The sequence below is a fragment of the Curcuma longa genome, chromosome 2 (assembly GCF_044706935.1).
Source record: "Curcuma longa cultivar G26 ecotype Majalengka, Jawa Barat chromosome 2, ITB_CL_G26_1.1, whole genome shotgun sequence".
Lineage (NCBI taxonomy): Eukaryota > Viridiplantae > Streptophyta > Magnoliopsida > Zingiberales > Zingiberaceae > Curcuma > Curcuma longa.
This window is the reverse complement of record NC_133862.1, coordinates 4,868,250-4,881,851: the sequence shown is the minus strand read 5'-3', so window position 1 is coordinate 4,881,851 and position 13,602 is coordinate 4,868,250. Positions and strand designations below refer to the sequence as shown.

Below are 13,602 nucleotides of genomic sequence, written 5' to 3'. Positions count from 1 at the left end.
AACGTTTATACGGGTAGAAAATTATAAAATGAAAAATATAATCTTTATGTGATTTAATTCTCATGTGAAATCTTGATAATAAATGCGACTTAATGAGGCGTATCCAGGTAATAAATACGTGATCGAGTGAGACCCTTTGTTTGAGAATATTTAAACATGTACATGATCCATATTCTTTAAGGTCAAATAACAGGAAGCAGAGACAATATCCATATCCTGGATAATTCGTTATAATTTTTAATTTTTTAATTTATCTTCTCATAAATAATCATAAAATCATCGTATAAGATCACTGGATGATAAATTTCATTTTTTATTGAAGAAAAATGCAAACATGCCTCCGAAATATAATTGAGTTCATTACGATAGACAAATTTGTTGAAATGGACAAGAATCTTTTTCTTCATCGTGATGAACTGTAACTTTCTCAATTTATCTCATCGTAGATGATCGTGAGATTAATCATATGAAACCGCTCGAAGTGACATATTCCACCTTTATGCTGAAGAGGAAGGCCAAACAAAATTCAGACATTTGAATTATAGAAACAATAACAAGGCATTTATATCTAAATAATGCCAAGGTATTTATATAGAATAAAATATGAGTTCCTTAAAACTAGATTTACTTGTTGATTTCCAGGCTTCTATATAGAGTAGGAATTTGAGGGCCAGCACATTGCAATAATCTAGTTTGAATTTAATCATAACAGTTTCAGTTAATTGAGATATGATCGAGCAGTTAATTGTTGAAGCAACACAGTTGACCTCCTGTCCTAAAGAAATTACAGAAGCCACCATGAATATGTTCTTATCCAATAATACTGGAAGCCAACCGTTTACAGCAGATGCAAAACAAAGAAACAATACGATACAGTGTGCTAACGACAGTGACAAAGGCGAGGAGCAACGGCAAGTTCTGAATAAATTTACAATGCAACAGCTCCTCAAACCCACCATCAATCTACCGTCTGAAAGAAAATTTCTCAAATCCAAAGTTATATACCAACTCGTGGGGAGGGCGTGTATTCCTTGTCGTGCTCTAAAAAATTTACAGAGATAAGAGAAAGCAACACAAAGTATTGCTTTCTTGGCAAGGCTAATACTGAATCCTTTCCTCATCGTCAAAGCTAAGGCCCTCGATTCCTCTGAGAGTAGACTCGTAGTTCTTCAAATTTGGTTGGTTCCTTGCCTGGGAGGAGTGTCTAGGTTCTGCAGAACTAAGCAGGGAGTTTCTTTGGGAGCTTGAAATTTTACGAAAGGTCCCAGGACTGACTTCTGTAGTGCGAGTGCGTGTTTGATCGGCCTCAGAGATTATGTCTCGGCTGCTAGAAACAACAGCTCGCCTTGAAGATCCACTTGATTGGCCCAAAAAAGCTGAACTGGAAAACTACAAATGTGCTTTCAGTGTTAGAAGACATTGAATAGACATTAATAAATGCAGGATAACATGCCCTATGAACCACTCAGAAAATAGAGAATGTAATCTCTGATTAAAAAAAGAAGACAACCAAATGGTCTTAGAGGTTGTAAACTTTCCCATACAATGATAAACCAAGTAGAATGGTATAGACATACACATACAAGAACTTGAACAGGGAAAAACTCTAGCAAACTTACTATTGCAGCAGGACCAAAAATATTCACACAAGTCCAATTAGGCTTGTAATTTAAGGTTCTTGGAAACTATGGTCCAACAGAGCATTGGTTGTATTTGCTGAACAAAGTTCACTACCAGAAATTCCATGATACTAATAAAAAATCAAGGTCCGTTAAAAATTCACTAGTATGATGTCCAACTAAGTAGATGACATGACAAGACGTCCATTTAGAAATTGCAGGATAGGAAAGAGAAACGGAAGGACAAGCAGGAGCCTTTCCTAGCAACTTGTGTAACATACATATATGAACTTCAACAATGAGAAATATTCAACAATATGGTTTCACAAACATGTAGTTAAATAATCATGTCTCAACTAAAGAAACGTAAAGCCCTCAAATTTCTAAAAAGTCCAGGAATGAGGCAATTACTAAATGTCTCGCTATGTATATTCAAGATCCTATCAAAATTGCTGCTAGACGAGATGCAAAAAAGTAGTCTAGGAAGAGTAGTCATAAGAATCATGTGATTCAATAAATTATTAAAGTAGGGTGAATTACTAAGCAGGAAAACTTTAAAGATAATCACCACCATGCCCTCATTAATTTGCAAGACGTGTATATATACAAGAGACAATATATCTACATGACTTTTTTCACCACAGAAGATATAGGGTAAAACTCTAGAAACTTAAGGCAAATACAAATGAAACACAAAAACAAATAAGATATGTGTATAAACTTCATATCAATAGAGGACCATTCATATGGACAAAATTTCAAAAAGGATTTAAAAAAAAAACATAAGAGGGTTAGTAATTCATTCAAGGGAATAACAATAATTTTAAGCAACTCAAACATAGAAAAGTTGTAAATCTCGTCTCCTGAGTGGGTTTTGTGATGGAATGGGGTTCTGCCAAATTCTATTGAAGAAATCAAGCCATGTGATTCTTGTCAAATCCCATGTGTAGAACAGAAGACTCTTTTACCAAACAAGGCTTAAGTCAGAGATCAAGTGACCATGCATTGCAAAACACATCAAATCATATATTTATAGTTAAATCCAAAGGATGAAGATTTTTGTTAGATGTTATAATAGCCCAAACGTGATAAGTGAGACCTTTGCCTAGTCTAAGATTTAGCAACAAACTTCTAAGCATCCAACGGTGGCTTAGTTTGATGCATCTGAATTCATGTCTTTGTCAATGTTTAAATCAATAGACCACATTTATATCAAGTAACTAATTAATCTTAGTCCGTATTCAAAATAAATTATCACAACTATGAGATTCAACATTTATTAAGATGGCTTTTGAATATATATTCCAACAATCATAAATCCTTCTTGCTTCTTGCTACAGACAGGAAAAAAGAAGAATAAAACTCACAACAGCTTCTTTGTTTGAAGGTGAATCATGACCACTAGGAGCCTTCTGTTTGATCAAGCTCCCAGGATGTACAGCTGGAGGTGGAACTCTTGGGCGATAAGTGGGGTCCACTGTTGCCCAACCACTTGTCCTTCCATCATCACCACCTAATGGAAAAAAAAACTACGAATTACTAACAACCATTCATCAAATTAGGATAAATTGCTATAGGGATTTGGGCCACATAAGCACTAGTTTAGCAGGCTGTATCGTGAGTACTGGCCATTTGTCCAACCAATAAGCCCAAGCCAGTTGAAGTTGTGATCTGTAACCAGCTTCCACCAATTGGAACACGTATACTGTACTACTTTGAATGTTGCACCAACGAAAGAGCGTAAAGATTGATAGACTATCTGGTAACAAATTTATACGAAGATTCTTTTCTAAGTAATGATATTTCAAATGTTAGTGGAACTCTATAATTCTGAACTGGACTAGTCCTGTGTCCAGCCAATAAGCCCAAAGCTGGTTGGAGGAAGTTATTATATGTAACCTGCTTCCACCAATTGGAACACATATACTGCACTACTTTGAATGTTGTGTCAACTAAAAGAACATACAGATTCGGAGACTATCTGGCAAAAAAATTCATGTGAAGATTCTTTTCTATGTAATTATATTACAAGTATTAGTGAAACTCTATAATTCCAAACTGACTAGTTGTACTGATTTGCAACAGTGCAGAAGTTCTTGCTTATTATGCAACATCTCTGGGCAGATTATAAATTGGTAAAGGCATACCAGTAAAGTCTAAGAGACAAACCTACATATCTGTACTGAAATGCTAAAAGATCTAAATTACATGAAAATTAATCAGTTTTGCACAATATAATTAGACATGTAAGTGAAAGACCAGTAACTACTTTTAATGTAGTGTCAATTAGAAGCACATACGGCATAATAGACTATCTGGCAAACAAATTTATGTGGAGATTCTCTATAAGTAATGATATTTCAAATGTTAGTGAAACTCTAATTTGAACTTAGTTGTATTGATTCACAACAGTGCAGTTCTTGCTTATTGTGCACCATATCTGAGTAACTTCTAAGAGACCATCCAACATATCTGTACTTAAATCATGCTAAAAAAATCTAAATTGCATAAAAATCAGTAAGTTTTACACAATATAATTAGAATGCAAGCTAAAGACCAGTAACCATGGCACTAGGTGAACAGGAATACCAGGCTGTCTATCATTTATAGCAGCATGAGCCAAGCCAGAACTAGGTCCCACTCCTGATCCCTAAGAATTAAGAGATAACACATTTACTCATGGGAAATTATTTGAATTTATAACTTCATATGTTCTTCAAAGTTCAAACTAACAATAGCACGTGGAGGAGCATTAGCACTCTGTGACTGCTGATACTTCAAAATTGTCCAATCAAAAACATAATCAAACTGGAATCCTGCAACATATAGGAAGTGTTAAAAAGTGTTAAAACCATTAATATAAAATCAGAATGTCATCAGTTATCAGTTATGAGGTATTTGACACATGTTATATATATATATATATATATATATATATATATAAGAAGAAAATTAACCTTCTCGGATAAAGAGGTCCCTGAATAATCGCTTCAAGTATGCATAATCTGGCTTATCATCAAAACGTAGTGAACGGCAATAGTGGAAATATGATGCAAACTCTGAAGGATAACCCCGACATAAAGCCTGATTGTACCAAAGGCTCCCCATCCTCAAGTGAAAATGTTAAGGGATAAAGAATATCACTAGTGACAAGAATTAAAACTGACCTCAATGGATGTTGCAACTTTTCTTTCACTAATCTTTTCATACTTTTGTTTCTTGGTTCCAGCCTTTAGACCTTGCCATGGGAGGCTGAAATAAAAAATCAAGAAATTTACATTAGAACATTTAACAAACATAGGGAAAGAAGTTCAAGAAACCCAAGTGCACCTTCCCCTTAGGAAGTACATGAGAACATATCCAAGAGATTCCAAATCATCCCTCCTGCTTTGCTCTTTGCAGTCAAAACCAGAAACATAGAAGTCAGACTAAGGATTCATAATGAAGGGAAAAACTGAAAATAAATCAACCAAAGTTCAATTTAACAAGCATTTATAACAACAGATAGATCCAGATTAAACATATAAATATTAAGTGAAGTAAAAGTTAGGTTCCATACCTATGCCAAGATGTGTGTTAACACTTGCATACCTTGCTGTCCCAGTCAGGTTCTTATTCTCTCTGTGATGACAAGGGATGAACATGTGAAAAAGAGAATGAAGGACGAATATAAAGAGTCCACTAAAAACATCAAAAGAAACAATGTTAACAACTGAATCTACAAACTTAGTTGTCAAAAATTGGACAACCTCATTGCAACTATGGACCAATTGGTTAAGGACTTGAAGTAAACTAGCACCATCAAACTTTTTTTTTACTTGGAATATTTCTAAATGTCAAGATTCACATAATGTCGAATATGGATTTTGCCAACCAGTATTTGCTGCTATGGTGAACATCATACCATATGAAAGTAGAATGATCATTCCTGCTTTCATGTCATGTGTATCAAGCCAAGCATATGCCTCCTATAAACCAGCGAACTGGTCCTGCAGATCCTACAACTTTGTTCATATGTGGGAAACCTCATATTTATCATGATTCTAATAGAGGAAACGATAATTCTCCTTCTGATGAACAAAGTATATACTATAAATTCACATAATTAACCTCCTAAATTGTAAGTTCACTTAACTAAATTCGTTCTCACAGTGGGAAATATAATGTCAAGCAAAATTTTAAAGGACAGCAATCTTAATCCTTGCATATTGAGATTTTGGGATTATTAAAAGTATGAAGAGAAAACATTAGTTAAGAAGCTTTATAGGCCAAGTACATTCCTCAAATAGATTGATTGTAAAGCTGAGCTTTCTTGGAAGATTCATTTATAGTGTTCAGTTGCGATACATGTAAAATTTTTGGTCATAGAGATTGGTTAGATTGAATCATTCAAAAAATTATGCGGTAAATCTAATTATCTGGATTGGTTAAGTTAATTTTGTTATAAAAGATTAGAGTGCAAACTTAAATATTTAATTGCAGAAAGCACAGTATATATTTATCATACAATTAATTTAATTATTTTAATATGGACAACATATGCATATCATCATATGCTCTATGAAATGGCTCGGTGGCACCATGTATACAATTTAAAACTCAATCTGGATTGTTAATGTTCATTGAGAATGTTCCATTACCACATGTCCCTCCACCTCTTTCAATGTCACCTCCACAAGATATATCACCGATGTCTAAGATAGCATCTTCACCAGTGGAACTACTTCCACCATCGTTTCCTTTGCCTAAGGATCCTCCACCAAAGTCCACACCTAATAGACCTTCTAGTTTGGATCTTCTAGTTGCATTTTGCACAGATTGCCATAACTGTGTTTCCCTTTGTATCACATCATTTCTATCCAGCCACTCATCTTTTCAAGAGTTCACAATGTTTCTCACCTCAGTGTCCACAGCCATGATTCATCAACAACATCTGTTAGATCAGAGATAGAAACAAACAATGGACAGTGAAATGACTGCATTAATTGGCATACTTGGGACTTAGCCGCTGCAAGGGTAAGTCACCCATTTGCTTGTAAATGAGTTTAAGTACTTAAATTTAATCTCGATGATACAGTAAAAATTGGTGGCTAAAGGCTATGCCCAATTATCTGGCTTGGGTATCTTCAGAGCATTTTCATTGGCAACAAGATTCTTGGATGCAAATCAGACACTGTTATTGACTTGAATATTTCAAGATTGCAGAATTTAAGGATTGTGTTCAATATCAATGTGTGGTAGGAAAGTTCATTTGGCTTACTCTTAAAAGACCAACATCAGCAGAAAGTTGATAAGAATTGTTTGTTCCCTTAAAGGGACTCCTAGAAGATGGCTATTTCATAAACAGGCAAGAAATCTATGAACTGAAACCTATGCTAATGCAGACTATGTTGAATCTGTTAGTGATATATATATGGCTGTTACACTTTTGTTGGTAAAGACTTGGTTGCTTGGAAGATAAAAAGTGTTGTTACTTGCTCCAGTGATGAGGCTGACTACAGAATAATGGTTCATTGAGCCTGTAAATGTAAGATAATATGATAAAGGCTCTGATGGGAAAAAAAATTGGCATCAACTTTTTAGCCTATAATTCTGTATTGTGACAACAAAGCAATAACTTATACTGGTAGTAAGCTTGTCTTATATTAACCCACCAAACATACCAGGTCGATTCTCACTTTGTGTGAAACAATTTTTCCAAAGAGTGTGATTTCTCATATGTACTGAAAAGAAGTTGGCTAATAATTTTACTAAGCCTTTGAGTGTATCTCAAGTAATCAAGATGTAAAAAGATATATAATATTGTTATATATGATCTAGCTTGAGGGATTAGTTTTACCTCAATGTAAGAAAGGTCTTTTTGCTTAGAGCGCAGATATAAATCAGTAGAGAGGGGATTTGAAAGGGGAGTTGATTTACACAGTTTACTTTGAGCAGGATGGAAGGTGATGCATTTGGCAAGGGAACCCTTGGAATGATCTCATGCGTCCAATGCTTCCACACAAAATCATTTTTGCCTTTCTCATTTATCAAATTACAGCATTACACCATTACTATCCTGAGCTCCATCGTCATCTCCATTGATTTCAGTGTCACCGCCTCCAAAGTCTTTTTGTCTATTTCTTTTGATTCAATTATTTTCATCTTCACCACCTGCTTTGGATGATTCTGGCAGCTAAAACAAGGCCTTGTGTGATGACCACAGTGATGTCTTTGCCAATTGACATGGTTGTGGCCATGGTGGATGGCCGATGAGATATAAAGCCATTGTACCACCGACTAAGAGCTCTAATGGGGAGTGTGACAAGGGTGCTAAAAAAGCTCTAGCGACAAGCAAGGACCTCCTTCACACTGCCATCTTGATTGACTTAATCAAGCTCCACCACATACCCTCAAAGTGAGAGAGCTACAATGGTGGAACACACAAACAACAAGCAAACTTGGGTAGAGAAGTCAATGCCAATACTACTGGAGGAGGATGGCAGGTTCTTCGCCATTCTTCACCTCATTCTCTTCTCCTCCTTCCTCTCCCCCATATTCTCCTTCTTTAAGTGAATAAGATTTCACCACTCCTCTCCCGTCCCCTTTCTCCCCCTCTCCCTCCTCTCCTTTCTCTTCAACCTCTTTTCCAGCAAGTAAGCATAGTTTAAAGATAGGAAGGAATAGGCATTGTTCTATTTTGCATTTAAGGCCAAAATTAGCACTAGTATGGAAAGGCTACGACGAAGGGTTATCTGGGATTTTTCTCTAATGAAAAATATAAAGAACATGGGATTGGGGGGATTTTTCTCTAATGAAGAATATAAAGTAAATGGGATTGGGTGGAAATTTCTAAAGCCAAATTGTGCTAAAGTAAAAGGGAAATAACTGTTTATTGCAATAATAACTCTTGGTATGGCAAGAAACTAATTCTCCCATGATTTGGAAACACAAACCACAATTCTAATATCAACACCAAAGAAGCAGTCAAGGCATACACAGCTCATGCCAATTCAGATAGTGGGGACTGTCAAACTCAATTTTAACAGAGACAAGGGAGGATGCTTCTGTTAACATTCAGACGAAAGTACATAAGAACTAACAAAAAGAATACATCCAAGTTCCTACCTTCCATGATTGAGATTAGTTTCCAACAATTTCAACAAACTTGGTAGTTAACAAACACAATGCTAGCTAAAAATGTTAAGTTCAAATATTAACTCTGTCCTACCTTAAAAATGAAAACTCATAATAACGAAATACAGATTATTTGTTTTCAGAAACTGTTGTTGTAATAGCCTAAGGAATATACTCCGTGTCTTGAAGCACTAATTTCTGTAAGCCTTTACTTCAAGCTATACAAAGTACTTCACAATAGAACTATAGAAGTCTTGAATCTTCTAACATGTCAGATATCTGAAAATATTTGATGCAATAGTTTTGCACAGAACTACAAGAAAATGCCATAAAGCTTTACCTGTAAGGAATATGCTGATGAGTAGAACTATCTCTATACTTCTTGGCAAGTCCAAAATCAATAATATAAACCTAGATGAAAATTCAAAACAGCTTAACACAAAACATAATACACTTGTTCATTTTCTATAGCAGGAAGCTAAAGTCTCACTCTCACTTGATTAGCTCGTCTCCCAAGACCCATAAGAAAGTTATCTGGCTTGATATCTCGATGTAGAAAATATTTTGAATGAATAAACTCCACTCTATTTATCTGATAAAGCACAGATATAATGACTCAATTCTCTGGTAGCCATAATAGGGAAAATTAACCAGAAAGAAGTATTGAGGACTGGCATTTGCAAACTAAGATGTGGCTAGAAATGTAAGCCTAAAAATTTAGGATAAAAATTGCTATCAACTGCATTCCAAAGGGAGTTCCTAAGGTTGCAAGGAATAAAAAGTTTGGTTCAACGAGGATAAGACCTAAGTTGCAATATTGAATACTCTGCGAAAGATAAACAAGGTGACAGTCAAAATGACAGATATGGAGGGAAAATGGAAATTGTAGTCAATAATATATATATATATATATATGAATTTACATACCATCTGGTCTGCAAGCATTAACACTGTCTTTAATGAGAATTTTCTGTTGCAAAAGTTGAACAAGTCTTCAAGACTAGGTCCTAGTAAATCCATCACCAGAACATTGTAGTCACCCTCAACGCCATACCATCGAACATTTAGAATTCCAGCTGTCAGATCAAGGAAGGAAAAAAAGAATGAAGAAATGGCAAAAACATATTTCCAAAACTATCAAAAGCAAAAAAAAAAAACAATTTCATACTTCCTCCCTGTAGGATCTTGTATAGTTTTGATTCATATATCAACTGTGGATGCTTCGTCTTAACATTTTCCTACGAAAATAAATAGCAAGTGACCATCTTAGGGAAGGTAGGTAGTCCAAAACTTGCATTAACAGAAAGAAGCTCTTGTGATCCAAAGAAAAAAAAAAGCATATGTATTCTCTATGTAGCATGCTACATATACATTAGCAGAACATCAAATTACAGATAAGGTATTTGATTTTGAGGTATTTATTTCATTTAACTGGTGCATCCAACTGTAATAGTTATTTCGTGGACTATGGTTAATTTAAATTTTTATGTCTAAGTTATCGGCCAAAATGACATAAGAACAGAATATTAATAAGCAGTCTAGTTAGATTAACAAAAATATAATTAATAAGCAAATTTAATTAGTCTATAAAAATAGTCTCTATTATTATTACAAATGTTTCAAGACAATCATTGACTATTATGTTATAAATGCTTATATAATAAATATAATCATTAAATGCTCAATTCTAATATATTCTGTTAGTATTATGTTTTGAAAAAAAATATTGATTGAAAAGAAATCAAAACATCATTTATGTTTAAAGAAACTTTTTTATTATATAATCCAATCTAAATGGGTAATCATATTTATTCAGTAACTATTATTTGAATAAAAGTTTAAAATCTCAAATTGTGCCAGAATTTTAATTTATGACCAGAACAATATGATTTCGATACTCTATCATGTGTACAATTTTGATACTTGTTTAATTGAATTATTAATGATAATATTTTTCTTACTATAAATTGTAATTTTAACTATTATTTTATTATAATTAATTATTTAGTTAATAATTAATTAGATTGCTAATATATTTCAGGTTTTTTATTACTTTTTATTACTATTTTATTATAATTAATTATTAAAGTTGAATCAAAATAATATTTAAGTTTTCAGAGTCGATCAGAAGTCAATTTAGGGTTTGTTGGAGCTTATCAAGTAGACATAGTGATTAGGATCAGATGGATTCAAGCCAAGCTCCATTTAGTCTCATTTAAGTCAGTCTAATATTGAACCATGTTCATGGTTCAATCGTGCTACTGCATTTTCTCAAAAACAAGCACTCCAAAGCTAAGAGAGAACCTCCTCTCAGGGTGACTACACAAGGGTAAAAAACTGTAAGTCTGATTTTGTTTTCATATTTACAAATGAAAATTTAAAACCTTAATTTGAATAGTATGAACATTAACTAGCAATTATCTATTTAAATGGTGATTATAATAACAAAATATACTGACCACAAAAAATGAGCACGTCCAAGCAATTAATAAAATCAATAATAAAATATAATACTAACTACAAAAAAATGGGAATGTTCAAGAAATTAATAAAATCAATAACTTATCTTCAACAAAGTAACTTGAAGTAAGTGAAGATACAACAACCAAGTCCCAACCATTTTAAGTAAATAATATTACTAACAAATGAAAAAAAAAAAAACATTCTATTTCAGCTAACTGGTGTCATAGGCATCAAAGATACAGAAATAACCTGAACCCCATACTACTCAACACTCCAATTTTTTTTCACTTTTTGATTGATCGCTGAAGAAAGCAAACTGTCCTTGTTAAAAATCTGCACTTACAAGTTTAATGGCAACCTCTTCGTTCGTTTGGATATTTGTTCCTGTAGTCCAACAAGCGAAACCACCATAGAATCAGACTTCACAATTCCTTTCACAAAAAAATAGCAACAGATCTCGATTGCAAGTCCAATCAGAGACAAACCTAGATAAATCTCGCCAAAGGACCCGCTCCCTATCTTTCGACCAAGGCGGAATTTGTTTGCCACGCGAGGCTCCATCCGAGCGCGATCGGAAACAATATGTAACCTGGTTTCAAATCAGCCCCTAATTCAAACAACTGAACTGGAAAAAAAAAAAAGAAAAAAGGTACTGAACAACAATAGCGAAACCTCTGGTCCAACTTACCGCGGAAGAGGAACAAGAGAAATTTAGCAGCTCGACGGAGAAGAAGAACCGGAGAGATTAGATTGAGCGGAGACCTGTCTAGGTCAATTTGTCGCTCGCGAGCTAGAAAGGGGAAGAGCAGGCGGAAGTCGTGAAGCGGGGATCGATGGCGTATTCCCACCGGATTCTGAACGCCCGGTTCGAGCGAAGCGTAGGTTACTCGTTAGTTCACTGGACGCCGAGCGGATAAAACTTTGTCCGTACGCGTGCTCATTGATTATTTACGCGAAAATTATTTTTAAAATATTTAATTAATTTTATTACACATCTACTACAATTAAACAAAAATATATATGAAGTGCATATATTCTAATTAACTATTTGTTTATTTTTGAATATATTTGATAGTTATTTTCCAATTTGTGGGAAGATAATAAATACCATTTTTTTATTTGAATTTTTAAAAATAGAAAAAATATAACACAAAGTGTCGTTGAATTATCTAGTTCCTAATTCCTTTAACAGTGCATTTCGTTCATAGAAATATAGAATGGAGAAAAGGACACACATATATAAAAATAGCAAGGTCGAAGTTGCTTCATTGATTTAGCGATGAAAACAGTTGCATATATCAGAAGTTTTTATTAATGATAGTTGATCGGCTCAGTTCATTTGCCGCCCTTGTCGCCGTGATGGAGGCCCTGGAAGTAGCCTTGGGGGTTCCTCTCAAAGGCTTCCCTTGATATGTAGCCCTCTGCTCCTGGAGCTTTCATCGCCCCATCGCCTCCGATTGGCTTCACAGATGAAGGGGCTTCGCCTTGGCCCTTGGAAGAGTGACCTCCAGTGCTGCCGCCTCTTGCACCACCTTCAGCGGCGCCTGCAGGTTTGCCACCTTTGTGATCCATTCTAATAGAAGACAATTGTAGCTGATCGATCACCTTCTCTGACTGATTGTTGAGGTGAATGGCTTCTTCATTATATCTGGCACTGTATTTATAGAGCGATCAGTCTTCGCTCTACTGCGATAGTGTGGCTTTGGAAGTAGAAGGGTGTTAATGGCGGATTGGGAAGTGGAAGGGTCATGCATTGAGTAAACTTAAGCTTTGGTCAAAGTTCTGAGTTTTTCAAAGCATCCAACGACTACAATCTTTGAAAAACTCACACGTCGAAAAATAGCTGCTAAATTCTAAAGGAAAAGAAAAGGTATTGGAGCTATTTTCCTTGAGGAAAGAGTAAGTTTTTTTTAAGAGGCCTAATTGCAATTGCAAGATGATTCAAAGACTGGGTCAGAGTTTACTAATCACCACCGAGGCATGTTATAAATATAATTTAAAAAATAAATAAATTCTTTCACTGGTTTGATATTCGATGCTTTAATTGACTTTTTAACCTAGACAATCGATATATGCTTTAAGTAGGTGAGTAGCCCTAGGACATAACTGTGAAAGTTGTAGAAGAGAAAGATACTTAATCAGTAATAATAAATTAAAATTTTAATGGTTGTTGTTGTGACTCCTGAATTTGCACCCTTTGCAAGTGCAAGTGTAAGAGAAAAGTCTTATCTAATTACATTCATAATATTTTCAATTATGCAAAAGATGATTTTGCTAGTCTCAAGTGGTTCAGTATTGTCGGTCTCATAGCAAAATACAAATAGATGAAACCCTAAGGAATCGATCCTTATCCAATTCTACAAATTTACCTCATGTAAATCAACTACGCTTGAAACCTTGAGAT

General features: G+C 34.6%; 1 protein-coding gene across 2 annotated transcripts; it reads right to left on the bottom strand.

Moving 5' to 3' along the window:
* Positions 1-718: 718 nt before the first annotated feature.
* On the bottom strand, positions 719-12,064 carry LOC141821765 (casein kinase 1-like protein 2). 2 transcript variants are annotated; one of them, XM_074709124.1, is made up of 15 exons: positions 11,887-12,064; positions 11,684-11,787; positions 11,542-11,582; positions 9,904-9,973; positions 9,663-9,811; positions 9,232-9,327; positions 9,076-9,146; positions 5,179-5,240; positions 4,950-5,013; positions 4,787-4,871; positions 4,577-4,703; positions 4,353-4,435; positions 4,209-4,269; positions 2,987-3,132; positions 719-1,389 (listed from the first exon to the last, which is right to left on the bottom strand). In XM_074709124.1, exons 2-15 carry the CDS (start codon positions 11,757-11,759, stop codon positions 1,099-1,101), a joined length of 1,422 nt encoding a protein of 473 aa, XP_074565225.1. In that variant the 5' UTR covers positions 11,760-11,787; positions 11,887-12,064; the 3' UTR covers positions 719-1,098. The 2 variants fall into 2 exon arrangements, with proteins under 2 accessions (XP_074565225.1, XP_074565226.1); XM_074709125.1 differs by lacking the exon at positions 9,232-9,327.
* Between the last annotated feature and the right edge of the window lie 1,538 nt (positions 12,065-13,602).

Coding starts and splice junctions, on each gene's coding strand:
- LOC141821765 (XM_074709124.1), bottom strand. CDS start 11,759: ATGGAGCCTCGCGTGGCAAACAAATTCCGCCTTGGTCGAAAGATAGGG. Junction 9,328..9,662: donor TAATGCTTGCAGACCAGATG/GTATGTAAATTC, acceptor GTGCTTTATCAG/ATAAATAGAGTGGAGTTTAT. Junction 5,241..9,075: donor CATCAGCATATTCCTTACAG/GTAAAGCTTTAT, acceptor TTGTCATCACAG/AGAGAATAAGAACCTGACTG.